This window comes from Meriones unguiculatus, chromosome 14 (genome assembly GCF_030254825.1).
Source record: "Meriones unguiculatus strain TT.TT164.6M chromosome 14, Bangor_MerUng_6.1, whole genome shotgun sequence".
NCBI classification, from domain to species: Eukaryota; Metazoa; Chordata; class Mammalia; order Rodentia; family Muridae; genus Meriones; species Meriones unguiculatus.
Window position 1 is genome coordinate 67858492 of NC_083361.1, and position 27081 is coordinate 67885572.

The 27081-nt window shown below is 39.2% G+C and overlaps 1 protein-coding gene across 1 annotated transcript in view; it reads left to right on the forward strand.

Moving 5' to 3' along the window:
- The window catches only part of Ticrr (TOPBP1 interacting checkpoint and replication regulator), a 42899-nt gene that overhangs the window by 5154 nt on the left and 10664 nt on the right, over nt 1-27081 (forward strand). The window contains exons 3-15 of the mRNA XM_021658930.2: nt 1185-1423; nt 2609-2843; nt 4446-4575; nt 9014-9153; nt 10455-10670; nt 13131-13282; nt 14849-14949; nt 15735-15828; nt 15915-15994; nt 16134-16361; nt 16856-16955; nt 22209-22266; nt 23536-23697. Coding sequence (XP_021514605.1) covers nt 1185-1423; nt 2609-2843; nt 4446-4575; nt 9014-9153; nt 10455-10670; nt 13131-13282; nt 14849-14949; nt 15735-15828; nt 15915-15994; nt 16134-16361; nt 16856-16955; nt 22209-22266; nt 23536-23697 — 1935 coding nt within the window. The remainder of the gene's footprint in view (nt 1-1184; nt 1424-2608; nt 2844-4445; nt 4576-9013; nt 9154-10454; nt 10671-13130; nt 13283-14848; nt 14950-15734; nt 15829-15914; nt 15995-16133; nt 16362-16855; nt 16956-22208; nt 22267-23535; nt 23698-27081) is intronic.

Below are 27081 nucleotides of genomic sequence, written 5' to 3' on the forward strand. Positions count from 1 at the left end.
ACCTTCCAAGTGGTGGGATTTAAAGAGTATTTTGGGGACTGGTGAGATGGCTCAGTGGTTAAGAGGTCTTAACTCTTCCAGAGGTCCTGAGTTCAATTTCCAGCAACTACATGGTAGCTCACAACCATCTATAAAGAGCTCTGATGTTCTCTTCTGGCATGTAGGTGTACATACAGACAGAGCACTTACATTTAAAAAAAAGTAGTTTTTGAGCTAGCTCAGTGGTAAAGAACACTTATTGCTCTTGCAGAGGACCTAGGTTTGGTTTTTAGCACCTACGTGATGGTTCACAGCTATCTGTAACTCCAGTTCCAGGAGGTACAATGCTAATGTTCTCTTCTGACCTGTTGAGGGCACTAGGCACGCACATGGTACATATATATACATATATATAAACACTCATATGCATAAAAGAAAAAAAAGTAGTTTGCTATGCATCTTTAGAAAATAATCTTCTCAAGACAGGCATGGTAGCCCACGCCTGTAATCCCAGCACTCAGAGAGGCAGAGGCAAGTGAATCTCTGTGAGTTCTGAGTTTGAAGCCAGCCTGGTCTACAAAGAGTCCAGGATAGTCAAGGCTGCACAGAGAAACCCTGGCTCGAGAAAAACCAAAGGGGGACAAAAAAAGAAAGAAAAGAATATAACCTTCTCATATATAATACACTGTCTTTTATGGGATTGTTTTCCTCTCAGATACCTTGGTCTTGAACCCAGAACCTACATGCTAGGCAGTTTTCTACCACTGAACCGTAGCCTGATCTTAACAAAGTAGGTATTTCTTTAGCTTTGCTTTTGAGTCTTCTCAGAGACAGGACTTCCGTATGTAGCCCAAATTGGCTTGGGCCACTCTATCTTCCCACCTAGGCACTTGAGTGCTGAGATTATGGACTGTTGCACAAATCAGAGAGTCTTATTTTTTTGAAGTAGAAATACTTGATTACATATTTCCAAGTCATGATTGAGAATAAGTTCTGATATCATAGCCATATGTGTAGTTTTTTTTTCTGAAGTGCCAAGTGAACCTGCTCTAATAGCTTGCAGACAACAGGCCAAGGGTTGAAACATGAATTGAGTGACAGTATCCACTGTCTCAAGTGGAAATCTTGTGTATTTTATTCTTACTATGAAATCTCTTTTAGAAACTTTCATATGTTGGAATTTTAATATTCTTTATTTCTAACAGGCAAAGAAATTCAAGAAACATGGGCAATCTCCTTAGAGCCCTTAGCCATGCATCAGAGACATTTTCAGAAGCCAATCAGAATTTTTCTAAGAGGCTCAGTGGCACAGTGGTCTCTCCCAATGAGTAGTACTATAGGCACCGACAACTGGATGCTACAAAGTCCAGAAGAGCACAAGTCAACTCAGAGGCTGTTGTTTCAGGAGCTTGTAGGCAGGCTGACTGCTAAAGAATTCCATCTGGTAGGTGTCCTCCACCTGTCGGGGATTCTTGTCCAAAAGCACATTGGGGAGGTAAGATAAGCTTGTTCACAAAATGCTGAGGATAACCTACCTAATACAATCTCACTAAAATTGGTAGTGTTTTTCGGTAATATTATTTGCACTGAAGCATAACTAAAGTTGTGATTATTATTAAAGAAACCATTTTTAAAATTGCATATACCGTGACTCCAGTTAGGTTAAAGATCCTGAATTTATATAGTAGAAAAGATAGTTGGCTACATGGGAGGGTTATATGAGAATGACATGATGTGTGGTTTCTTACTATTAGATATTCTGTGATATTCTTTGATTTTAATGTGTTGAAGAAAAAGCTGCTACAATATAAAAATAATATAATAGCATAGGAATAATTACTCAAACTTAGAACTGTCTTCTGAAAAGGAATACAAATACACCCAGCTTTGACTTTAAAGTAATGTCTTTTTTGTTTCTTTTGGGTGTTAGTTTATTTGCTTGTTTGAGACAGGGTCTCACTCTGCAGCCCTGGTTGTCCTGGCACTCATTATATAGGCCAGGCTGGCCTTGAACTCACAGAGGTCTGCTTGCCTCTGCTCCTCCAGTGCTGGGATAAATGATGTGCAGCACAACCCCTAGCTAGTATAGCTATTTCTAAATTCCTTACTTTTCTTTGCCTTTGTAATCTTAGGAAATCTCTTTATTCTGGGTGCTGTGGTGGAAGATTCTTGGTGTTGTTGGAAAGTTTCCTAAGACTTACCTGCCCCAGTGAAAAGAACACCACATTCCATTATCACTAACATCATACAAACTTTGCTTATACTAGGCAGACAAGGGTGGGGGACCCAGACCATCTGAATTAGGTCTTAGCTCTACTGTCCAGACGTGTGCCAGCACCACCAAGCCAACCAAGATCTCTTTATTCTTTTTCCACCTGAATAAATCTTATTTTCCTGCTTTTCACTATTAAAATAAAACAAAGACACTGGAAGGCCGCAGAGACGGTACGCACGTAGCAAGTAACAGTGCCACTGTAAGCTTTTTCTTATAGGTGGAACCTTAGGGACTCCAGGATTAGTAAAGTCTCTTCTGCCACTGATAGACAACTGTTGTTCTGTCTGCTAGTAGGCAACGTTCTTTTAGGCATGTTGACAATAATATTCTCAACTAATTAGCATTTCTTTGTAGGTTGCCAGTGTGGATCTTGGTGAAGGCTGGCCCTCCATCACGGGAATTATTTCCCCATTCTCTGCCAATGCCATGATTCTCACAGTGTTCCGTGCCAAGGAAGCTGAAGTTGAAAGGCATTTTCTCCAGACAACTGTGGCTGAAGGCTCCCAGGATATAGCTTCCCTTTCCTCAGATGTCGTAGATAGTGTGCTGAATCAGGTTCATAATTTATTGGAAGATCCTGCTTCTTCTGGTAAGTTTTCCCACCAGTAATTAACATAGCATGGGGTGGTTTGCAGTCTCTTCCAGCTTTTTTTTCTTTTTTCCATCATGCATTTATTTAGTGGAACCCTAGGATGCTGTAAGTCAGATAAAAGCAAACCCTAGTATAAGCTATAGGCAGTTGAGTCACTAGTTAGAAATCCTGAAGGACTTCAGCTAAAGGCACTATGGAATGCTTTGAAATAAGTAGTCAGATGACTCTGAGGACTCTTAGTATAGTTTATGATTATGAATGTAGGTGGATAGGGCATAAAAGTAGAAGGGAAATTTAAAAAAACAGAAGAAGAGGTTTAAAGAGAAGGGACATGAGTAGTAACAGTATACTAGGAAAGGAATACAAAATATCCCATATTTCTCTCATGTGGGATTTATCTTTATATATGCGTACATACACACGTATGCACATGTGACAGGAAAGCAGAACTGTTTGAAGGTGGGAAGGGGAACAGCAAAATTGGGACAGTTTAAGAAGGGAGTGGTAAATACGAACAAAGCTCAAAGATACATGTATAAAAGTGTCATAATGAAAAGTTTTAAAACTGAATGAAAATACAATGAAACCCATATTTTGTACACTGAAAAGTTTTTTGTTTTTTGAGACAGGGTTTCTTTGTATAGCTCTGGCTGTCCTGGAACTTACTCTGTAGACCAGGATGACCTTGAACTCATAGAGATCCACCTGCCTCTGCCTCCTGAGTGCTGGAATTAAGAGCATGTACCATCACTGCTGGGCTTGAAATTTTAATTTTAAAGCTTGAGGTGGAGAAATGTGCATGAGGGCTGGGTAGATGGCTCATGTCTTACTTAAGAGCACTGGCTGCTGTTCTGGAAGACCTGGGTTTAATTCGCCATATGTTGCTCACAACTCTTAACTCCAGTTCCAGAGGATGCAACACCCTTTTCTGGCTTTCACATATACTACATACAAGTGATACACAGACACATGTAGGCAAACACAGCCAGGCCTATGAAGCTGGCTCAGAGGGTTAATGATGCTTTCTGCCAAGCCTGAGGATCAAGTTTGATCTCTGGACCATGTAAAGCTAGAAAAAGAACCGACTCTACAGCATTGTCTTCTGGTCTCCATGTGCATATTGTCTCTTGTGCACGCATACACACAGTAATAATAATAGACAACTTTTTAGAAAAATACATTAAATTCACAAGTAAGCTGGTTAATACATGTATAACATTTTTAAGCAAGAGATGAAGAAGCTATAATGGAAGGGAGTGAAAGCAAAGGCTGAGATTGTAAAGTTTTAGAAACAGCTCAGAAAACTCCTTTAGAATATTGTAAAGCAGCACTTTGAGTATTTTGCCAGTGTTCCATGCTCTAGCATGGTTTGGTATGTGTGAATCACATACCAAAAAGTAGGAGCAAAAAGTTTCATATTGTGTTTGCATTATATCCCTTCACCCCTGCTCTAGACGAGATAGACCTGTGAGAGTTGGTAATGCAGAGTGGCAGATGTTGTGACAGCGGACATTTGGAGAGAGGGAGTCAGTCCAGGGAAAAAGCATGAACTTGGATTCTCTCCTGGGTTCTGATGTCCTCTGTTTTCTATCCCTTTAGACCCCTGTGTTCCAGAGTGGGTCCAGCAGGAGCTTAATCGTACCAGTCCCTGGAGTCCAGCTCTTGTGGAAAAGTGGTTTCCTTTCTCTAACATCAGTGGAGCCACTTCAGACTTGATGGAATCATTTTGGTAAAGCTTTATACATCTCTTTGTTGATTTTTGAAGTCAATAGTCAGATGTAAACAGGCTTGTTCCAAGGGTTGTATATCCGTCTATAACTCTGTCACATCTTAACTATTGCAGATGCTTCTCTGTGTTTTTACATTATTACATTATTCTCTTGTACTAAAGACTCTTTTAAAATGAAGTAGATTCCTGAGAATAGAAAAATAGCATTTTAAATGCATTTAGAGGAATATTTCAGTCAAATGTAAAAAAAAATACTTAGTATACAAACACGCATCTATGTCTCTTAGTTACTGTTCTGTTGCTGTGAAGAGATACCATGACCAAGGCAACTTATAAAACAAAGCATTTAATTAATTAGGGGTTTGCTTTCAGTTTCAAGGATTAGTCCCTGACCATCATAGTTCGGAGTATGGCGGCAGGCAGGCAGGCAGGCAGGCAGGCATCGTTCAGGAGCAGTAGCTGAGAGCTTACACATGATCTACAAGTTGGTGGTAGATGAAGAGAGAGATGAGAGCTGGTGTAGATTTTTTGAAGCCTCAAAGCCCACCCTTAGTGATATAATTCCTCCAACAAGGCCACTCCTCCTAAGCCTTCCTCAATAGTCCACCAAATGAGTACCAAGCATTTAAATATATGAGCCGATGGGGGCCATTGTCATTCAAACCACCACACTATTTATCTATATAAAATATATGACAATCAGGAAACATGTAGAACTAAGTATCAAAGTAGAAACTAAGCAGACTTAGGTTGACGAGATGGTTCAGTGAATAAAGTCATTATCTGCCAAGCCTGATGACTTACGTTTGATCCCTCAAACCTACCTGGTAGAAGTGGACAATTTCTGCCAGTTATTTTCTGACCCTTACATGTGCGTCATGGCACATAACATGTTTATGTGCACATACACACACACATAAATAAAATAAATGCAAAGGAAATATCACTGTAATACAGCTGTGGTGCTGTGAATAAGAGTGAGCCCTGGAGGATCAGATATTTGAATGCCTGGTCATTAGGGAGTGGCACTACTTGAGAGGAATGAGGTGTGACCTTGCTGAAGTATGTTACTAGAGGTGGGCTTTGAGGTTTCAAAAACCCAAGCCAATCCCAGAGTCTGTCTTCCTACAGCCTATGGATATGGATCTGGAACTCTAAGCTACTGTGTCTGCCTGTGTGTAGCCATGTTCCTTGCCATAATGAGAATGGGCTACACCTCTGAACTGTAAGCCAGGCCCCTCTTATAAGGCCTTTTATTGTAAGAGTTGCCATGTTCAAGGTGTCTCTTCACAGCAGTAGAGCACTAAGACAATAGATTAATTTATGCTGAAGAAAATATTTGTAGACTTCACTGGTTATTTCTCTAAAAAGAAAATTAAGAACCAATCAATAAGACTCGAGTATGAAGGGGGAAAAGGACCAGGTATGGTGGTGCTTTCCTGTAATCTCAGCACTTGGTCAGATGCAGAGTTAGAGGCCAGCCTGGGTTGCCTAGCACAACTTGTCCAGAAGAAAAGGAAAACTTAAAACTACCTCCTTCCTGGCTCATCAGGTAAAGGTGCTTGCTGCACAGTCCTTGTGTTTAACTTCACTCCTTGGAACCCATGGAAAGGTGGAAAGATAGAACAGACTTCACAAAGTTGTGATCTGAGCTCCACACAAATCATGCCACCCATGTCTGCATATACACACAAAAGTAAATAAAAAAGAAAAGTCAAAGTGAGCCTTAAGACTAGGCAATTGAAAAAGATAAAGGACACAAATACATAGTATTAGAAATGTAGAAGATATAGTAGAAATTCAAATTATTATTAAAAGGTGAAGTTGAGGGTTTTTTCCCTTCCATGTAGTTAATCCATTTGTTCTAGTATCATTGCTAGAATTCTTTTCCAGTTGAATTACTTTCAGTCAGCTGACCGCCATTGTTCAGACACTATTGTTTAGTCTAGACATTGTTCTAGACTAAAGAGTCCAGAAGCTGTGTTCATACCACCTTGTCTAAAATATTGTACTACAATATCACATGCTATAGCTTTATAGTTTTAAGCCTCTAAATCAGATAGGTTAAGTGTTCTCAGCTTTGTTTGTTTTCTAATTGCTTTGATTCTACATTTCTTTATTTTTGTTTTTTGAGACAGGGTTTTTCTTGGCTGTCTGGCCTTGGCTGTCTTGGAACTCACTCTGTAGACCAGGCTGGCCTCAAACTCAGACATCTGCATACCCCTGCCTTCCAAGTGCTGGGATTAAAGGCATGAACCACCACTACTAACTAGCTTACGTTTCTTTTCTTTCCATTTCTTTCTATCTTTCTTTTTTTTTTTTTTGGAGACAGGGTCTCTCTGTATAGCCTTGGCTATCCTGGACTCTCTTTATAGACCAGACTGGACTCGAACTCACAGAGATCTTCCTACCTCTGGGTACATTTCTTGATGCCTATGTGAAATTTAGAATTTGCTTATTGGGGCTGGGGAAATGGGTAGGTGGATAAGAGCACTTGCTGTAAAAGACCCAAGTTCAAATCCTCAGCATGACATGAAAGCCAAGCATGGCTGTACATGAGATCTTGTCTTAAAAAAAAATATGGCAGAGAGCAATATATAAAGACACCCAGCATTCTCTGGCCTCCACATGCATGTACTCAGGTGTATATACTCTATTTCACACTCTCAAATACCACATGTGTGCACAAACACACACAGATACACACACAGAATCTGCCTATTAATTTGCTTTTTAAAAAGCCTATTGAAAAAAAAAGCCTATTGGAATTTTGATTGGGTGTGTATAAACTCATAGCTAAATTTGGGGAAGAACTGGCATGTTTAGTATAGTTTCAGTGTACAAATTTACTTTGCATTATTTCTGCAAAGTGTCTTAAGTATTGAACGTATTGGTATTGTCATAGACAGTCCAAAAGATTTTACAGGTAAATGATTAAGAGAATTCATCCATGTTACTGTATACAAAAATCAATATATAAAATTAATAGTATGCCCACTATAAACAGAAGCTATCATTTATGAACTATAGAATTGATCCCTTGAGACTATGGTCTTAAAAACTACAATTTCCAAGAAAAGAAATTTATATTAACAAGTCATTAAGAGGACTTAGGGAATAGCTCAGGTAGATTCTTGCCCTGCCTTGGGTTTGACACCTAGCACTGGAAAAGAAACTAAGGTGCTTAGGAATAAAAGTAAGAGAGGCTGGATAAAGATAAAAGTCTTAAGATCAAAACAAAAGTTCCCCTTATGACATGCAGATTTTCTGTAAAGCTACAGAACGGGAGACAGTGTGGCATTGGTGCACAGGTAAGCACAAGTCAGTGGAAGAGCAGAGAGTGCTTAGAAAGCGATGCTTCGATTTGTGGGAATGTGGCATGTAACAAGCAAGGGTGGCATTGTGACCAGCAGGGAAGATAAATTCAGTTTAATAAGTAATAATGTGACAGTTGGCTACCCAAAAGATAACAATTAGATTTTAATCTTTTAGAAAACAACAATAAATTTCTAGTAGATTGAAATATATGGATTTGGGTAGTAGTGGCACATGCCTTTAATCCCAGCACTTGGAAGTCAGAGGCAGGTGAATCGCTATGAGTTTAAGGCCACCCTGTTCTACAGAATGAGTCCAGGACAGCCAATGCTACACAGAGAAACCCTGTCTCAAAAAACCACCCCCCAATGCATATATGTTGTGTGTGTATTAAAATCATTAGAAAGATGTACGTCAGGACAAATTACATATTGGTGTGTGTGCCTGCCTATGGGTATATCACACGAGTGCAGATGCCTTAGGGGGTCCAGAATTGTCCCCTGAAATAAACAAGAGGTAGAGATTGTTTGGGCAACCATGTGGGAATCAAACCTGAGTCTTCTGAAAGAGCAGCAAGTGCACTCAACCACTAAGCCATCTCATATGCTTTTGATAAAACTTGTAAAGATGAATAAACCAGAACTATTCATATAAAAGTAAAAAATATGTTGACTGTGAGCAATTGTAAAAGCTAAAATTATAATATTATTTATATAAAATTTACAACACAGAAAATAGGAATTATATGTGTCTACATATAATGCAAACAAGCTTAAAAGTATCTGGGAAAAGATGAAGCAGGGCTTTAACTGTCTGCAATGTCTATTAAATGTTGGAAGCAGCTATAACGATTAAGAAGAATTTAATCTTGATGCTAGGTACACTCTTACCTATTTATATGTTTCTCTGCTTTCTAGTTGAAAAGTTCATATTTTTTATTTAACAGCAAAACTTTAGAAAAGACAAAAAAAGGGGACAAACCTCCTCTACCACCTGAATCTCCTGGGACAGTGAGTCTGCTGAAGGCTACTGTGCATGTGAGATGATGGTAGCCCTGTACATATTCTGATCGATGGTTTGCAAAGTCAGAATTTGGCCTTATCTTATGCACCTTGTCTTACAGGTTATTACAGGCTGCTTCACCTGATAATGAAGATGCCTCCAAAACTGAAAGTGAACTAACACGCTGCCTCTCTGAGCTCTACCAGAGAAATTCTCATGAAGACTCTACTATAGTTAATCAAGAACGTAGCAGAAAGAAACGTATGTACATAGAAAGCCTGTTTGTTAAAGCAGTCTTGTTTTCTTTTTGAGACTGTATGATTTGTTTGTTGTTTGCTTTTCCAGACAGGGCTTTTTCTCTGTGTAGCAGAGCCCTCGCTGTCCTTGAACTTAATTTGTAGACCAGGCTGTTCCCTGCCTCTACTTCTGAGTGCTAGGATTAAAGGGTGCACCATCACGTCTGGCCAAGATATATGTTTTAAAAGACTGTTATTCATTTTCAAAAAGAAATAAAAGGTTGATTGTGATTGAAATGGTAACTGAAAGCAAATTTTCCTATTTCAAATTTGAAAATAATGATACTATTCAATGTTGATTAAATCTTGATGTTCTTCCTTATGGATTGAGCATCTCATTTTTATTAAAATAGAAATTTCAGTACAGCTTTTTGTTTGGTTGGTTTTACTATTTATAAATATTTGCTCATCACTTACTTTGCCTCCCCTAGCCCCAAGCTAGAATCTGAAACCAAGGCTTCAGGCATGTTAGTCAATGCTTCACCCCTGAGCTATATCCCTCGACTTTGCCTTTTTAATCATTCTGCTTCACTCTTGTTGAACATGTAGATTGTTTTCAATTTCTGTCACAAATAATCCCACAGCACATATAATGTGTAAACTCTGAGAGATTTCCTTAGCAGTTTCCAAGAATAAGTTACTGTGTTAAAGAATATGAAAATTGGCTTTTGATAAATATTGCTAAATAGTTTCAGAAAAGGCATGCACTTGCCTAGCATGAGCTAGCTGTGAGATCTATCCCTAGCACTGCAAAGAAGAAAAACCTCATCACCACTCTGACTTGAGCAGCACCAAATTGGAAGTGTGTTTGGTATTTGCTTTGTGTCAGAATCATTGAGATGGGTCTGGAGAGACGGCTCAACAGTTAAGAACATTTGTTGTATTTGCAGAGGACCCAGGATTAGTTCCCAGCACCCATATGCAGTTCACAACCATCTGTAGCTCCATTGCCAAGGGATCTGATGCGTCTTCTGGTCTCTGTACCAAAGAAGCACATTATATACATGTAAACATGAAGGCAAAAGAATCATGCCCCAAAAATATAATCTTTATTAAAAAAAGGTTGTTGAGATATTTAGTTTCTAAATTTCCGTAAAAGGAATTTGTTAACTGTATTATAGTTAGAAGCAGGTAAAAGAACTCCCTGGTTTGGATAATTTCTGAAGGTAGATATTTCCAGTATTCCTTTATAGCATTTGGAGAATATGGTTTCTGATTCCATAGAAGCGACACTTGACTTTTCTTCCCATGCTGATGTTTCTACAGGGGTTATCCCCCGAACTCCAGTGAGACAAAAGATGAATACCATGTCCCGCTCCCTGAAGATGCTCAATGTGGCGAGGCTAAATGTAAAGGCTCAGAAGCTACATCCAGATGGGAGTCCAGATACGGCTGTGGAGAAGGGTTTCCAAAAGACAGGTGTTGGCCGAACAGCAGACAAGGAAGATAGAGGAAGAGTATTAAGAAGTTCTAAGCTTAAAGGTACTCATTCATTCTAGAGCATTTGGTGTCCGTGTTAGTGTGTAAGAGAGCTAGAGGCTGGGGAATCTAGCCCAGTTGATAAGAGTGCTTGCCTAGCATTCCTGAAATCCTTGGGTTTGATTCCCTAGAACCACATAAAACTGAGCATGATGGGGTACACATATAATCTCAGCATTGGGAGTAGAGTCAGAAGGATCAGAAGTTTGGTGTCATCTCATCTATATAATGAGTTTGTGGCTACCTGGGCTATATGAACCCTCATGTAAGTAAATATACAAATAAATAAAATGAAATGGAGGGGGAGACATGGGAGAGGAGAAATAGATTGAAATTATTTGAGGAAGTGAAAGGAAGTGAAATAGACTAAGATTTGTCTCCATGTAGACAAGAGGACAACCTTAGCTGTCATTCTTCAGGAGCCATCCACCCTTTTAAAATTTTTATTTAATTAATATATTTTATTGAACTAGGATCTCATGTAGTCCAGAGTGTCTATCCAAACTCTATGTAGCTGAGCCTGGCCTTGAACTCCTGACCTTCCTGCCTCTACCTCCCCAGTGCTAGGATTACAGGACTGTTCCACCATGCCCAGTAGGCTCTTTAATTGGCCTGGAGCTTTCTGAGAGAGTAGGATGGCTAGCTAGTAAGCCCTAAGGATTCACCCATCTCCATCCCCAGAACTGGATAAGCACCACATCTGCTTATTAAAATGCTGATGCTGGGAGATTAGGTCCCCATAGATTGCAACTGAATTGTAACTCTCAGGTGGCCCTACTGTTGAGTTTTAAATAATTTTTATAACATTTTAATTTATATTCACATGTGAATGTATGCATGTGCATGTTACAGTGTATACGTGGAGGTCAGAGGAGGTAGTGGGTGCTCGTTCTTTATCCATCACATAAGCACCTTTTACTGCGCATCCCTCTTATTAGCCTGTTAATTGAGTTTAAGAGATTTTTTTATATTTTGGATAATGACTTTTTATCAGATGTCATTTGCAGATAGTTTCTCCAAATTTATGGCTTACCTTTTACACCTTTGTCAGTATGTTGATACAGCATTCATATTTCTTTTTAGTTAGTTGGGTTTGTTTTTTTTAAATCTCACATAGCCCAGGCTAACCTCAAGCCTACTATGTGGCTGAGTCTTGCCTTGAACTCCTGTTCTTCCTTTCTCCTAGCTCATTTAGATTTTCTTTGTTTTCTTTTAGCAGTCTTAGACCTTTTATTTTCATATTTTGACTGACTCATTTTTATTTTTGTGGAGGATAAAAGGTTGTATCTGAACCTAATGTTTCCAGTTTGGGTATTGTTCTAGCACCGTTTATTGGTCTTATATTCATTGTATCACCTTTGTTCCTTGTCAGAGGTTAGTTGACTGTACTTACAAGTCTAATACTAAACTCTACTTAGCAGTTTGTGTTTGTTTTCCTGATACCACACATATATTAAGTCTTAAAGTTGGGTAGTTTTTAGTCCTCTGATTTTATCTCTCAGCACTGAGTTGACTTAGTTTAAACTCTTTCTCTCCCTCTCCCTCTCTTCCACCCCCCAACCCTCCCCTTGGCTGTCCTGGAACTCTGTAGACCAGACTGGCCTCCAGCTCAGAGATCCACCTGCCTCTGCCTCCCAAGTGCTGGGATTAAAGTTGTGTGCCAGCACGGCCCTGCTAATACCAGGTTGCCAATATCTTCAAGTAACTTGTTGAGGTCTTCAGTGTGTTGCATTGAATCTTTTGATTGGAAGGAAAGAACTTACATTGTGACAGTATAAAGCCTGTCTGTGTGTGAGCATAGGGATACTTCCATTTAGTTGATTCTTTGATTTCTTCCACAGTTTTGTAGTTTTCCTCATATGGGTCTTATACATATTTTGTTAGATTTAATTCCTGAGTGATTTCGTATTTTTGCGTGCTAAAATAATTAATAATTAAAAAAATTATTTGAGGTGTTAGGCACAGAGCAGCAAGTGCTCTTAACCACTGAACTACATCTAGTCTCTGATAATGTGGTTTTTGCAGGTTAACTTTGTTTCATACAACTTTGTTACAATCCTTCATTAACTCTAGGAGCTTTCTTGTTCTTTAAGATTTCCTACATGATGGAAAATCATGTCGTGTAGAATTTTTCCTTGACTTTAAAGTTTTATTACATATAATTGCAAAACCTTAGAAATAATCACTGATCTCTGTTCTTTCTCAATCTCAGCACCAGTGACATTTTGAACCAGATATCCTTCCTTTCATTTTGGCCTGTGCTGGGCACTGTAGGATGTTTAATGTCATCTGTATCATCTACACATTACATGCTAGTAACCCCTAGTCAATCATGGCAATCTGTACATAATTAGATTTCTCCTGGAAGACAAAGTCTTTCTTCCCAATTGATAAACCCTTAAGTGATGCACAGAGTTCATCTGAATATGATAACAAAATGTTCTTTTTTCCCTCCCACAACAGATTTTAAAACTGAAGAGGAGCTTCTGTCTTACATACGTGACAACTACCAAAAGACTGTGGCTACAGGAGAAATTACATTGTATTCATGTGCTCAGAATATGGTCTCAACCATCAAAGTGTTTCTAAAGTCTAAGGACATCAAGGAGTTAGAAGTAAGGAGGTCTAGTAACACTGTCATAAATGTCGTATTCGGTGGGTAGTAGCTGTAGTGGTTGATGGGTTTAGTGCACATATCTTGAAGAATTTCCATTATGGTGCTCATGACTGACAGATGATGAGTAGGCTAGAGAGCTGATTCAGTGGTTAAAAGCACTGATTTCCAGAGAACCCAGGTTCAACTCCCAGTTCCAAGTGACTCTCTCACCCTCTTCTGACCTCTTTGGGTACTGCATGCATATGCTGCACAGATGTACATGTAGTCAAAACATGTAAACTAAAGTAAAGATAGTAAATATTTTAAAAAAAGAAAAATGACGAATAGAGGATTGGGTACAATTCCAGCTTTTGAAAATATGACCCTGATAAACTGGAGGCCAGAAATCCAAGTGGACTTCTGTCCTAATGAGAGTGCTATAATTTGTGTTGTGTGTTAGCTACATGAATTAAACTAGTGATTTTAACCCTAGCTCTTCTTCAGAATTACTTTGTTGTTGTTATTGTTTTGATTTATTATTGTTATTTATCTGTTTGGGTTTGTGAGTGTTTTGTCTGCATGTATGTCTGCATACAGTGTGCACTGGGTCCCCTGGAACTGGAGTTACAGACATTTGATAACTACCATGTGGGTGCTGGGAATCAAAATGGGGTTGTTCTCTGGAAGAGCAAACAGGGTTCTTAATTGCTGAGCCATCTCTCTAGCCTTGTTTTGTTTTTAATGCAAGTGTCTGGTCCTTCCAGACTGTAGATGAGCTCCAAGTCTTTGTGTTGGGACTTGGGTATCTGTCTGTTTTAAGAACTCCCCACTAGCTGTAACAGTGCTGCGAACCAGTGCTCTGGAGTAGCTTATTGCCTTTCTTCATGTTGAGTGGCAAAAGCAGGGCTCTTTCTTTACAACAAGAGTTGTTTACAGTTACCACTGCTTTGTGGAACTTTTTTTTTAATATGTATAGTTGGGTGTGGTAGCACACTCCTTTAATTCCTGCACTTGAGAGGGAGGAGGAGGAGGATCTTAGTGAGTTCAAGGCTTGCCTGGTCTACATGATAAATTTCAGGACAGCCAGGACTACAGGGGGTGGAGGAGGGGAGTGTGTGTGAGAGGGAGAGAGAGAGAGAGAGAGAGAGAGAGACTCTGTCTCAAGAAAAAGGATCCTTTTTTTATTATTATTATGTGTATGTGTATATGTGTTCATAAAGGTGTGTGTGGAGTGTGCATGTGTGTGCAGGTCCTTGGTGGTGTCTGATCTTCAAGAGCTGCAGTTAAAAGTGGTTGTGAACATTCAATAGGTGCTAGAAAGCCTCTGCAAGAGCAATATGTGCTCTTAACTAACTGTTGAGACATCTCTGCAGCCCAAGGAAAGTTAATAGTTCCAATGGAAAGGCTTGCTGTGTCTACTTGGTTACACATAGTTATTTTTAACCTGCATTTTCTTTAAGGTATCAAAGGAAAACTTTATTTCAGTGGTTTTCATTCAAATGAAAGAATAGGGAAGTATATAAGGCTGTGAATCAAACTAGAAAAAGTAACCATTTCTTCCTACCTGATTACTTTGTATCTGTAGGTGACCTGCCTGAATCATATGAACACTAACCTCTTAAAAACCAGCAAAACTCTCCGACAGAATCTAGGGGGAAAGATGGATAAAGAAGACAAAGTCAGAGAGTAAGAAACCACTGTTTATTTTTATCATCACTCCAAAGCAGAGTTCTGAGGTTAGCTTCTTTAGTGATCTTTATGATGTTCTGATGAGCAGTTTGAGTTCTTTTATAAGCACATCAGTAGTTAGAGAAAGCCCTGGATTCTTACGGGACTCATTTCTCTTTTCCCTTCATCGTCCCTTCCTTTTTTTCTTTTAATGGAGCCCACACTGACCTCAAAGTTGCTATGTCACTGAGACTAGCCTTGAATTCTGATCCTTCTGCTTCCACCTCAACAAGGATTGAGATTACAGATGTGCATTCCCAGTTTGGCAACCAAATGCAGGGCCTCAAGCCTGCTAGTTGAGCACTTCACCAAGTGACCTACATCCAGGTTTCCCCCATCCATGCACGGATTTTTTGTTTGTTTGTTTGTTTGTTTAGATTTACTTATTATGTATACAGTATTCTGCCTGCATGTACGCCTGGCATGCCAGAAGGGGGTACCAGATCTCATTATAGATAGTTGTGAGCCATTATGTGGTTGTTGGTAATTGAACTCAGGACCTTTGGAAGAGCAGCCAGTGTTCTTGACCTCTGAGCCATCTCTTCAGCCCATCTCCCTCTCTTTTTTTAGTACTGGAGATTTAATCCAGGACTTTGTATATACTAGGCATGTGCTTTAGCTATGAGTTACATTCCTAATTCTTGGTCATTGGTCTTTATGTAAATAGATCTTTGCTGCTCTAAGCAAGAGTTTTCAGCAAGTGGCAATCAAGGAGATGTGACCAAGTATTTTGTTTCCTCAAGGTGCCAGCTTCAGGTGTTTCTTCGTCTGGAGATGTGTCAGCAGTGCCCCTCCATACTGGAAAGTGCAGATGAGGTGGAGCACGTAGTGGAGGAGGTAAGTCCGTGGTTGCTGCCTGAGAGCGTGCATTCCTGCCCTCAGCTTCCCAGCAGGGCTGTGCTAACTTCTGCACTCTCTCTCAGGTGACAGATTTGCTGCGCATGCTCTGTCTTACTAAGGACTCCGCATACCTGTCAGAGTTCCTGGAGGAGATTTTGAGATTGTGAGTTTAACAACTACAAGCTTAGTTTAAAGTTGTTTGTTCAAAGGACTACACATTCATTATCTTAGGATTACAAGGCATGTTTGCATGCTGGGTGCAGGGGTAATTCAGTTCTGTATCTAACCAATATATTCCACAGGTATATCGACTCCATCCCAGGGACAGTTGGACAGCTGTACCACAGCCTGGGGTTAAAGGTTCCTCAGAAGCTGGCTGCAGTCCTTCCTGTAGAATTTTTTAGTGATGATTCTATGACTCAAGAGAGCAAGTCACCACCTCTCTCATCCAGCGCTCACAGATCAGTGCCTGCCATTACTGAATCTGAGCAGCTAGAGGAGCTGCGGACCAGATCAGCCAAGAAAAGAAGGTGGGCGGCAAGTCATCAGAGCAATTCTGGCATTAGCCTTACATTAGGAGCAAGGGCAAGTTTGAAGACAGTCTTGCTTTTGTCCATCTAATGCACTGGGTTGGCACTTACCCTTGTATCAGAATCAAGAGTTCCTTCCTAAGAGCATCCAGCACTTTATCTTTATTACTCAGGAAATATGTGACACTTTGTTTTACAGAGCCCTTCTGTACTGTCTACAAGGGCTATCTAAGAACTAGGAACTTGTTGTGAAAAAAGATTAGGTTTTAGCTTAGTTATAATACTTCCCTTGCTGTCTTTCGTTGTTTTTAACTAGCTGAATCTGTATTAGCCTTTTTGTTTTTTTTTTTTTTTAATTCTGTACTTGTTATATATACGGACCAACCTCAAGATAACTAACCAGCATTTAAACAATGTATTTTAGATGCTGGTTTCACTCAAACCTAACTATATATTTACTCTATTTGGTGTATTTTTCTATTTTCTTTTTTTAGAAGGAAAAATGCACTAATAAGACATAAAAGTATTGCAGAGATTTCACAGACTCTTCGACAAATTGAAGTACCTAAAGTGTCCAAGAGAGCTACAAGAAATGTAAGTAATCAATCAATAGACAAGAGCTAACAACTCTATGTCAGCAGGGCTTGACAGTGAAGATGGAAGGTGGTATTTCTCCTGTTACGAAGCCAGCTTTGGAGGGTACTTTATCTGAAATGACATTTCAGAGTTTGGGAATTTTAGATGACAAAAGATAGATAGATAGATAGATAGATAGATAGATAGATAGATAGATAGATAGATAGACAGACAGACTGGGGGGGGGTGGTTAGAGAGATAGTTTAATGGTTAAGAGCACTGGCTGCTTTTCCAGAGGTTCTGAGTTCAATTCCCCTGAGCCACATGGTGGCTCACGGCCATTTGTAACTGTACTCCTATAGGACCTGTTGCCCTCTTCTGGTGTACATACATACATGCAGGCAAAACCCATATACATAAACAATCCTCATCAGGAAGGAAAAAAATCTTTGGATTTTAGCTCAGTTCAGAGTTTTGGACTTCTGGATTTAGGGATATTCAACTAGTATAAATATTTTTGTGAACATGTATTAAATAAAATAAACCCACTGGGGCCAGGGAGAATATTTATTTAGTCAGTAAAGTACTTGCAATTTGAGTTAAATCCCCAGAACTCACATACAAATGCACACATATGCACACACACATACACACACACACACACACAGAGGACAGGGTGGGGGCTAAGGAAGATATAATATCTAAGAAGATAGCTCAGTCAATGTGAGGACCTGAATTTGACCTCTAGAACCCATGTTTAAAAAATACACCCAGTGGGACTGGAGAAATGGCTCAGGGGTTAAGAGCATTGGCTGCTCTTTCAAGGACCCAAGTTCAATTCCCAGCACCTACATGGAAGCTCACAACTGTCTGTAATTCTAGTTTCAGAGCAATCAATGCCCCTACACAAGCATACATACACCAATGCACATAAATCATTAAAAACAAAATAAAACAAAAAAAAATACCCCAAAATGGTACCAGGCAGTGGTGGCACATGCCTTTTAATCTAAGCACTCAGGAGGCAGAGTCCAGGCTGGTCTACAGAGTTCCAGGATAGCCAAGGCTACACAGAGAAACTCTGTCTTGAAAAAAACAACAACAACAAAAAAAAAACAAACAAAACAAAAAACAAAACAGACAAAACAAAAATGGCTGGTCTTGGTGGCACACATCTTTAATCCCCAGAAATTGGGAGGTAGGACAGGAATATCATTGAGTTTGAGACTAGCCTAGTCTACAGAGTGAGTTCCAGGACACCCAGGCCTACATAGGCTAACCTTGTCTTGAGAAAACAAAAAGGCAGGGATTAGGGACATGCTCAGTTGGTAAAAGTGCTTGCTGTGCAAACATGAAGACCTGTGTTAGTTTAGAACCCATCCATGAAATATCTGGCATAGTGGCACATACTTGTAATCCACCAATGGGGAGAAAGAATCCTCCATTCAAACTCTCTTGAGTTTGCTGGACAGCTATTTCAGGCTAGTAACACTATCTCAAAAACAAAAATGTGGTTAGTACCTAAAGGAATGATACCCTAAGTTGTTCTCTGACTTCCACATGTGCGCATGTGGACCTGCCACACAGAAATACATATGTCTGTGAGCAAACACAAAGACTACAATAGTTATAGCAATATGAAGAAAACAAGTAAAAGCTAGGCATAGGACCTAAAGAGATGGCTCAGAGCACTTGCTTCCCTTCCAGAGGAACTAACTGGAGAGACTTACAACCACCTGTAACTCCAGTGCCAGGGGATCATAAATACCTTTAACCTCAAGGACACCTGCATTCACATGCACATAGCCACACAGAGACACGTGCACATAACAGAATAATAAAAATCAATCTTAAAAAAAAGTTACATGAGAAAAATTCAGTCTTTAATGTTTATAACAAAACTTGTAAAACGATGATGAAAATGGCATTGAAAAACAACATATGATTGCATGATCATAATAGGTGTTTATCTCCCAGAAAAGTACTTTTCAATATGTTACATTTCATTTCAATAGTAAGCTGGGAGTGGAAGATGGCCACTGTCATGAAACCTGGTGGTAATTGGTTTTTCTGTGGCAGGATATAATCTTTCTGTGCAGAGAAACAAAACAGTGAAGCTAGAATCTGACTAGGTGGAATCAACATCATGCTGAAGAAAGAAGGGACACTAAAGTTGCAGTGACACTTTGGAACATGAATTGTTTGAGGTCAAGTCCTTGAGAACTTGTTTCAGAAGCATTTGTAGTGGCTGTTCATTTCTAAATTGCCCTTAGCAGGGGTGGTGGTTTCTTTTAGAGGTGCCAGTATTTACTTTCTTACCCCACCTTACCTGTGGATAAGATTCCCATCTTACAGATCTTGCAATCATGACTAAAGGACAGGAAATCCAAAACTAGGTCAACAGAAGCTGGGAGGATTCTGTTATCTCTAGGTTTTATAGTGATTTAAACTTTCTAGTACTCTTTGAAATTGCCCAAGGCAGCCATGGCTGGGTGTGGCGATGAACACCTTTAAACCCGGCACTCAGAAGGCAGAGGCAGATGGATCTCTGAGTTTGCGGCTAGCCTGGCCCACATAGTGAGTTCCAGGTCACCCAAGGCTACTTAGTGTAACCCTGTTTCAGAAAATAAACAACAAAACCAGACTAGACTTAGGAGGATCAGGATCTGATATTGGATTAAGAATGTATTTCTTGCCGTTTGGTACTATATATCGTGACAGTTGTTGAACTGAAGAATTAGAAATTAAGTTTTTATATACAAATTTTGAGTTTTGTTTTGTTTGTTTGTTTTGGCCTGGTTTTTTGAGGTAGGGTTTTTATATAGCTCTGGCTCTGCTGGAACTCACTTTGTAGACCAGGCTGGTGTCAAATTCAACAGAGATCCACCTGTTTCCCAAGTGTTGGGATTAAAGGCGTGTGCTTTTTGGAAGGTCAGTATAGTTGAGGAAGGAAGCAGGGAATTTGTAGTGTAAGTGTAGCATATGTTAATTATATAAATCACGTTAGTGTGTATTAATTTTCATATATTAATTCCTAAAATTTAGAATGATTGAGAAAAAAGATTTTGATCCTATCCTAGTACCGCCTACATACAATCTCTTAGAAATCTCTTGTTTCTTTTTTAAAAAATGTTTTTCATTTTATTTTAGTGTATGGGTGTTTTGCCTGTGTGTTTGTGTAAGTGTACCATGTGAATACCTAGTACCCATAAATGCTAGAAGAGGACATCAGATACCCTAGACCTAGAGTGGCAGACAGTTGTGAGTTGTGGGATAATGGGAACTTAACCTGAGTCTTTTGCAAGAGCAGCTAGTGCTCTTAACCAATGCGCCGAAACTCTCCAGCCTCAATTCACTTTGTTATATGGAAGAACAGGGTTGATAAACTAACAAAGGGTTAATTAACAAGGGTTGATTAAAAGTTAATAATGTGTATCAGTACAGAAAAAGTAAAATTCATGATAGTAAATTTTTAAGTGTTAGTAGGCTGTTCAGTGTCCATCATTGGCACATTTGTGCTAGAAAATTGACCATGGGCAATATGTAAACACATGGACACATTACAGTGTACGCTTTGTTTTCTAAAAGTGTTTACTTACTTACTTACTGTGTATGGGTATTTTGCCTGCACTACACCAGGCCTGCTAGGACTGAAGTAAAAAACAGTTGTAAGTTGCTGTTTGGGTACTGAAAATCAAACTCAGATCTTCTGGAAGAACAGTTAGTGCTCTTAACCATTAAGCCATCTCTCTAGTCTATTTTGTTTTCTAAACAACAACTAATTCAGATTTTGTCTGTGTATTTTAGTTTGCTCATTAGTGACTCTTATGTCAAATGTATTGTCATAGTTGTAATTTAGATAATTATAGAGGATGTTATGAACCAATATAACTAATGGCTACTGTATTAGTCTTCCCAGAAAGACTCTGGTATATAACTGAGATCATTTATTAAGTTTTTCTGTGATGATGCAGGCCTGTAGTCCCAGCGCTTGGAGGACTAAGGAATGTAGAATGCAAATTCAGAGCCTTTAGGAGTTCACAAGACTAACCTAGGAACCTAATGAGACTGTTTCAAAATAGAACATAAGAGCAGGGCTAGGGTTGTAACTCAATAGAAGAGTACTTGTCTACTATGTTTCAGGGCCCTGGGTTCAATCCCCAGTGCTATTACAAAAACAGGCATTGTCCTGTGTGATATTTTATTCTAAAAAAACTTATGAGAAATGACATGATTTAAATAGGAAAAGATGGAGCTAGAGAAATGGCTCAGTGGTTAAGAGCCCTGGCAGCCCTTGTGCAGGTCCTGGGTTCAATTATCAGCAAATACGTGGTGGCTCAGAGCCATTCACAATTCCATGTCCAGAAGGATTCTGACCTCTGTGAGCATGTAGATGGTACACATACAAACAGGCAGGGAAAACACTCATACATACAAGGTAAAATAAATACATTTAAAGAAAGAATTTAGATTTATTTATTTTATCTTGTATGTATAAGCAAATAGAAAAATCTTGAAAAATGATTCCCTTATTTAGATACATTTGGAATTTGGACTTGACTCCTTTACTAAACTAAAGCCAATAGCAGTTTGATGTAGAGTTGTTAAAGAGCCCAATGTCCTAATCAGTCTATATGGCTTTCCCCTATACAGGTATAGAAGGTTTGCGCAATTATCACTAAAAAGTTGAAACCATGTAACCATGCAGTATCTTTCCTCTACCTAGTCTTCAAAGTTGCAATACCAGTTATTCTCTGTTATGTGCAATCCTAGACCCTTTTCTGTATATTCCTAAAGCAGACATTAAGAGTTTATGGTTGTTTATAATGTAACTACATCTATATATGTGCCAGCCTGGACTACATAAAGAGACTGTTGTTTCCAAAGCATCCAAGAAAAGAGAAAACAAAGACTTGAGCTACTGTACTTACTATTCTGAACTTTACACACAGGAACCCCCACCCACTCACCACTGCCACACACACCTATCTTTATGGTGGTATACACAAGTCTTCCATGTGCTTTCATGTTATTATTGGTTGGGGGTGTGATTTCACTATTTCACTTTTTATGTGCGTGCATTTAGGGTGCTTCTTACTTTGGATTACTATGTAGAGGGAAGTCTTTGGAACATGTCGTTCAGTGCATTGTACTGTTTCTGCTGTGCATCTCTCTGAGTTGCCAATTGTTACTTTTATATTGAACAAGTAGAACTGTTACTTTTATATTGAACAAATGCCTGTGTTGATCTTCCTCATTTCTCATTTCCAGGAGAACTCCCACCCTGCTTCTGTACAGCCACCACTCCCAAGGAAAGACACAGTACAAGGTGTGTTTTGCTTTTTTCAATACTTATTCACTGGATTGACAAGTTGATTGGATGTATTTAATGTAAGTTATAGCTCTATATCATCACTGGTTTAAAAAAATACATCCAAATTCCATGTTTTAGGGAGAAAAGAGAGTTTATACAGTCTCAAACTAATGCATCTAGTGAATTACTGACCTAAAATATTTTAAAATGTCATTATCATGGAATCCAAAATTAGGAAAAAAGAAAAGAAAGGGAAAAAAAAAAGAGAGAGGCAGTTGGACTGTCTTACAGAAAAGAAGTTTAAGCGCGTTGATCAAAGTGCGTTTCTTTCTTGTTACAATTAAAATGTAATTACATCCCTTCTCTATCCTCTAGCCCTGCTCATGAGCCCTCTCTTCCCTTGGGAACGTGGTCTCTTTGTTATAAATATGTTTGTGCAGCACAGGCCTAAACATAAACTTAAACACAACCTGCTCGACCTGTTTAGTGTTGCTTGTACGCATATGATTTCAGGACTGGCCACCTGGTATTAGATTGCCAATTAAGGGCCCTCATACCTATGGAACACTATTTCTCTCAAGACAGGCTCTCATTATTTAGTTCTGGATGCCTGGCACTCATTATGTAGACCAGCTTGTCCCTAGAGTCAGAGATCTGTCCACCTCAGCTCTTTAGTGCTAACAAATAGAAACATTTAATAAATTTATAAGTTGCCAGGAGGTGGTTGCACCTGCCTTTAATCTCAGCACTAAAGAGGCAGAGGCAAGTGAATCTTGGAGTTTGTGGCTAGCCTGGTCTATAGTGTGAATTCCAGGATAGCCAGGGCTACACAGAGAAACCCTGTCTCGAAAAACCAAATAAATAAATAAGTAAAAACATGAAATTATTAAAAAATATAGTTCCCACAAAAAATATTGAAGGGTAGATGATGCTTAACTGCTAAATTCTCCCCAGCATTTAAAAATAAACACATTAGCATGTTATTTCAGCTGAGAATTCTGGACAGTTCACTTTGGAATTAATTACCTTGAAGAAATGATGCTGGAATAACTGTACATCCATGAGCAAAAGAATGATAGTAGGCCTCTTCTCACCAAAATTTTATGTAGAAACTTCTAGAATCTGTAAGATCAGTAGTTTTGAGGTACCCCAGGAGTGTGTTATCCAAGGGCGTCATTTTAATATGGTTGCGAAGGGCTTCCTGAAGCAGCACTGTGTGTGGTATCCTCAGTTAGTTGACACCAACATAAGGTCTTATCTCTCCCTCTCCCTTTCTGCTTTTAGAAGTGACAAAAGTCCGAAGAAATCTCTTCAATCAGGAAATCATTTCTCCTTCAAAGAGAGGTCTAAAGCGAGGGCTGCCTCGAAGCCATTCTGTATCAACTTTGGAATGTTTACACCATAAAAAGGACAACCTCAAGAAAACCAAAAGCAGTACATTTCAAGGTGACCACAGGATGAGTTTGTAACAAACCTGCTGGTGGCATTACTCCTACTTCTAGTCCCAAATTAGTAGTTTGAATCTTTCTGCTTTTTGTCTTGATTGGTTTGGATAAAGGTTTGCCAGTTTTATTGATCTTTTGACGAAACTTGAACTTTTCCCCACTGACTTTCTGGTTTTGGTTTTTGTTTTGTTTTGAGACAGGTTTTTTGTGTAGCTTTGGCTGTCCTGGACTAGCTTTGCTGTCCAGGTTTGCCTCGCACTCACAGAGATCCTCCTGCCTTTGCCTCCCCAAGTGCTGGGATTACAGGCATGTGCCCTCACCCAACTTCCATTGACTTTCTCACCTCACTTTTCTTCCCTCTACTTTGGTTTTAGGTTGTTTGCTTTTTTCTTTTCTTTTTCTTTTACTGACTTGATATGAAGGGTGTGGGCAATAAGGTATCTCATTGTAGATCTCTTTGGATTTGTCCTTTTTGGAGTCCATTAAATGCGAGTGGTTAGATTCAGGTCATTGAAGAAGTTTTCAACAATTTTTTTTCAGCAAGGTTTTCTGCCACTTGGTCTTCAATTTCTATAATTTCCATGATGTGTGTGGGGACATACATGATGGTACAGTGTACAAGGATGCTTCAGTAGTTCTTCATTTTTCTTTTTTTCTGGTCAGGCTTTTTAATTTTGATGCCTTGTTTTCAGATTCATTAATTATTCTCCCTGCTCATCCCTGTGGTTGAATCCCTTTCCTGAGTTTTTTGTTATATCTGTATTTTTTCGTTGTTGTTTTAACCTAGGCTGGACTCAAGCTTATATAGTTAAGTGTGACCTTTGATTTATTCCTTTCTTCTTTGTTTCTTTCTTATCTAAATTATTTTTATCCTTTGGCATTTTTAAATTAAAGTAGGATTACTTCATTTTCCTCCTTACTTCCCTCCAGCCCCTCCTATATTACCTCTTCACTTCTCTCCAGATTCACTGTCTTCCTTAATTATTATTGTTACGTGTATAGATATATATGTGCATAATATATAATAAATACAGCTTCCTGGGTCTGTGGAGGGCTGAGCACTTGGTATTAGATAACCAACTAGGGAGCAGCTCCCTAGGGGAGACTTAGCTCTCTCTCTCTCTCTCTCTCTCTGTCTCTCTCTCTCTCTCTCTCTCTCAGCAGTCATTAGTTGCCCATAGTTCTTTGTCTAGGTCTGTGAGGTTTCCTCTTCTTCCATGTTTGCATGATGGTTGATGCTGTCATTTTCAGGTTTCCTTTAGGCCCCTGTATATATTGTTGAAATATAACGTGTGTAGCTTCCTTGTCATTCACAGCAGACTTTCTGGTCCCCTGGCTCTTATTAATCTTTCTGCCCCCTCTTCAGTGATGTTCCTCAAGCCTTAAGTGTTGGGTTAAGGATATAGATACATTAATTTGGGCAGGGACCCCACAATCAGTCACTCTCAGCATTTTGACCAGCTGGCTTTTTGTATTGGTCTCCATTAGTTACAAAGAGATGATTCTTGGATAAGGGTTGTATAAGATACTAATTAATAAAGCAATTAACCTCCCAGCTTCCAAAATAATTGACAGACTATGATTTCTTTGCAAGCTTAAAGCATTGGAGCTGGGCATATTTTAATCCTCCAAGCTATTTAGCTATCTCTCAGCTACATAACCCAAGTTACTTGCCAGTAAGTCATCCTCTCTGGTCTGGATCTGCTCCATCAGGCCACGACCTCTTTGTCTTCTTCCGTCTTCTGTTTCTTCTCTCCTAGTGATCTTCTCTCAACCCCCAAGCCCTGAACCTCAGCTCCGCCTACCTCTCCTCTGCCAAGCCCCAGGCTTCAGCATTTTTATTAACCAGTCAATTTTAAATTAGGTAGAGCAAGGTTTACACAACAAAGACAGGTAGGTGTACTAAGAATGTGCTCATCTGTGAGGCAACCAGATCTTGGGGGCGAGTAATTAGTGTTAGAATACATAGCAAGCACCAGATCAACCCCCAACAGGGTTGAGGTCTAGATGTACCTTTGGATATAAGGATAGATATTTAGAATACTGGTAGGAATTACACTGGTTTAGTAAAGTAGTAGGGTCTCCTCTAGCCCTAGTTGGCTAGGTTTCTGTTATCAGGCATGATTTTCCTCTTGTTGACTGGGACTTAAGTCTAATTAGACATCTGTTAGTTACCTCCAAGATAAGTGCACTATTGTACTTTTAGGGATATTTTGCCAGGCTGGTCACTGTTACAGTTCATAGGCTTCTCAGCTGGCTAGGACTGTTGACTGGAGAGGACCATCGATTGCTTCCCTCCTTTGGCAGTTTGCATGGCAACTTGCAGTTCAATAAAAGGTAGTTGTCCAAGAAGAGGCTTTTGGGTAGGATCCAGCTTGAACCCTTGAAGGTCCTATGTCCAAAATATCTCTCAAAGTGGCACAACTTTCTGTATGTATAGTTTTAAATAAAAACACAACAATATGATTCTTACAGCATTTTTAATCATCCTTATGTTATTTATCCCTCCTCCCTCTCCTGTATTGATCTTTCTCCTCCCCTCATTCCTCATCAAAGCCCTCTCCCCCCTATTTTTCCACTTCTCTCTTCTTATCAGTTCTGTTGCTCATGTTTCTACCTCCTGAGTGCTGGAATTGGCAGCATGTGCCACCATACCTGGTGCTGTTGATGGAGTTCAGGGCCTCCTATGGATTGCATAGAGACTTCCAGTTGAGCTATGGTTTTTTTACCTATACTTTTTAGCTGTACAATTCTTACTGATACTTTCTATTACTTTGCTGGTATCTTTGTTACTTACATATTATTTCCTGGTTTCTTTTTTTTTTTTTTTTTTAAGCACTCTTGCTTCTAGTCCAGGATGGCCTTGAGTAAGGCCATCCTTTTTTAACCTGTGGGTTCATAAGCTCACTGAGCATATTTAGACAACTTGCAGTTCCAGGTTCTAGGCTACTTTAGGGATTTTTTCCAAGTTGCATTTTCTTGTGCGTGGGCCATGCTTTACTGTTTTTACCCTTTTGGTTTTTGTTATGAACCATTGACAAATTATAATATAGTATAGTAGCTGTGTAATTGGTTTCTTCAGCCCCTTAGAGATTACTGATCTTTGCTTATTGAGATAGGTAGCTATCCACTTATGGGTTTTTTTTTTTCCAACCTACTTTTTTGTAAAACATTACTTGTTATGTGTAACACTGAAGTTTCTGTCTTTTATCATTATGTCTCAGCAATGATATTTCATAAAAGTCTGGGTTAAAAAAAAAATTGGGAAAAGCTGTACCTGATCCTTTAAATCTACTGATAGAGGGCTAGAGAGATAGCTCAGTGGTTTAGAGCACTTCCTGCTTTTCCAGGGGACCTGTACCCATATTAGATGGCTTATTATCAT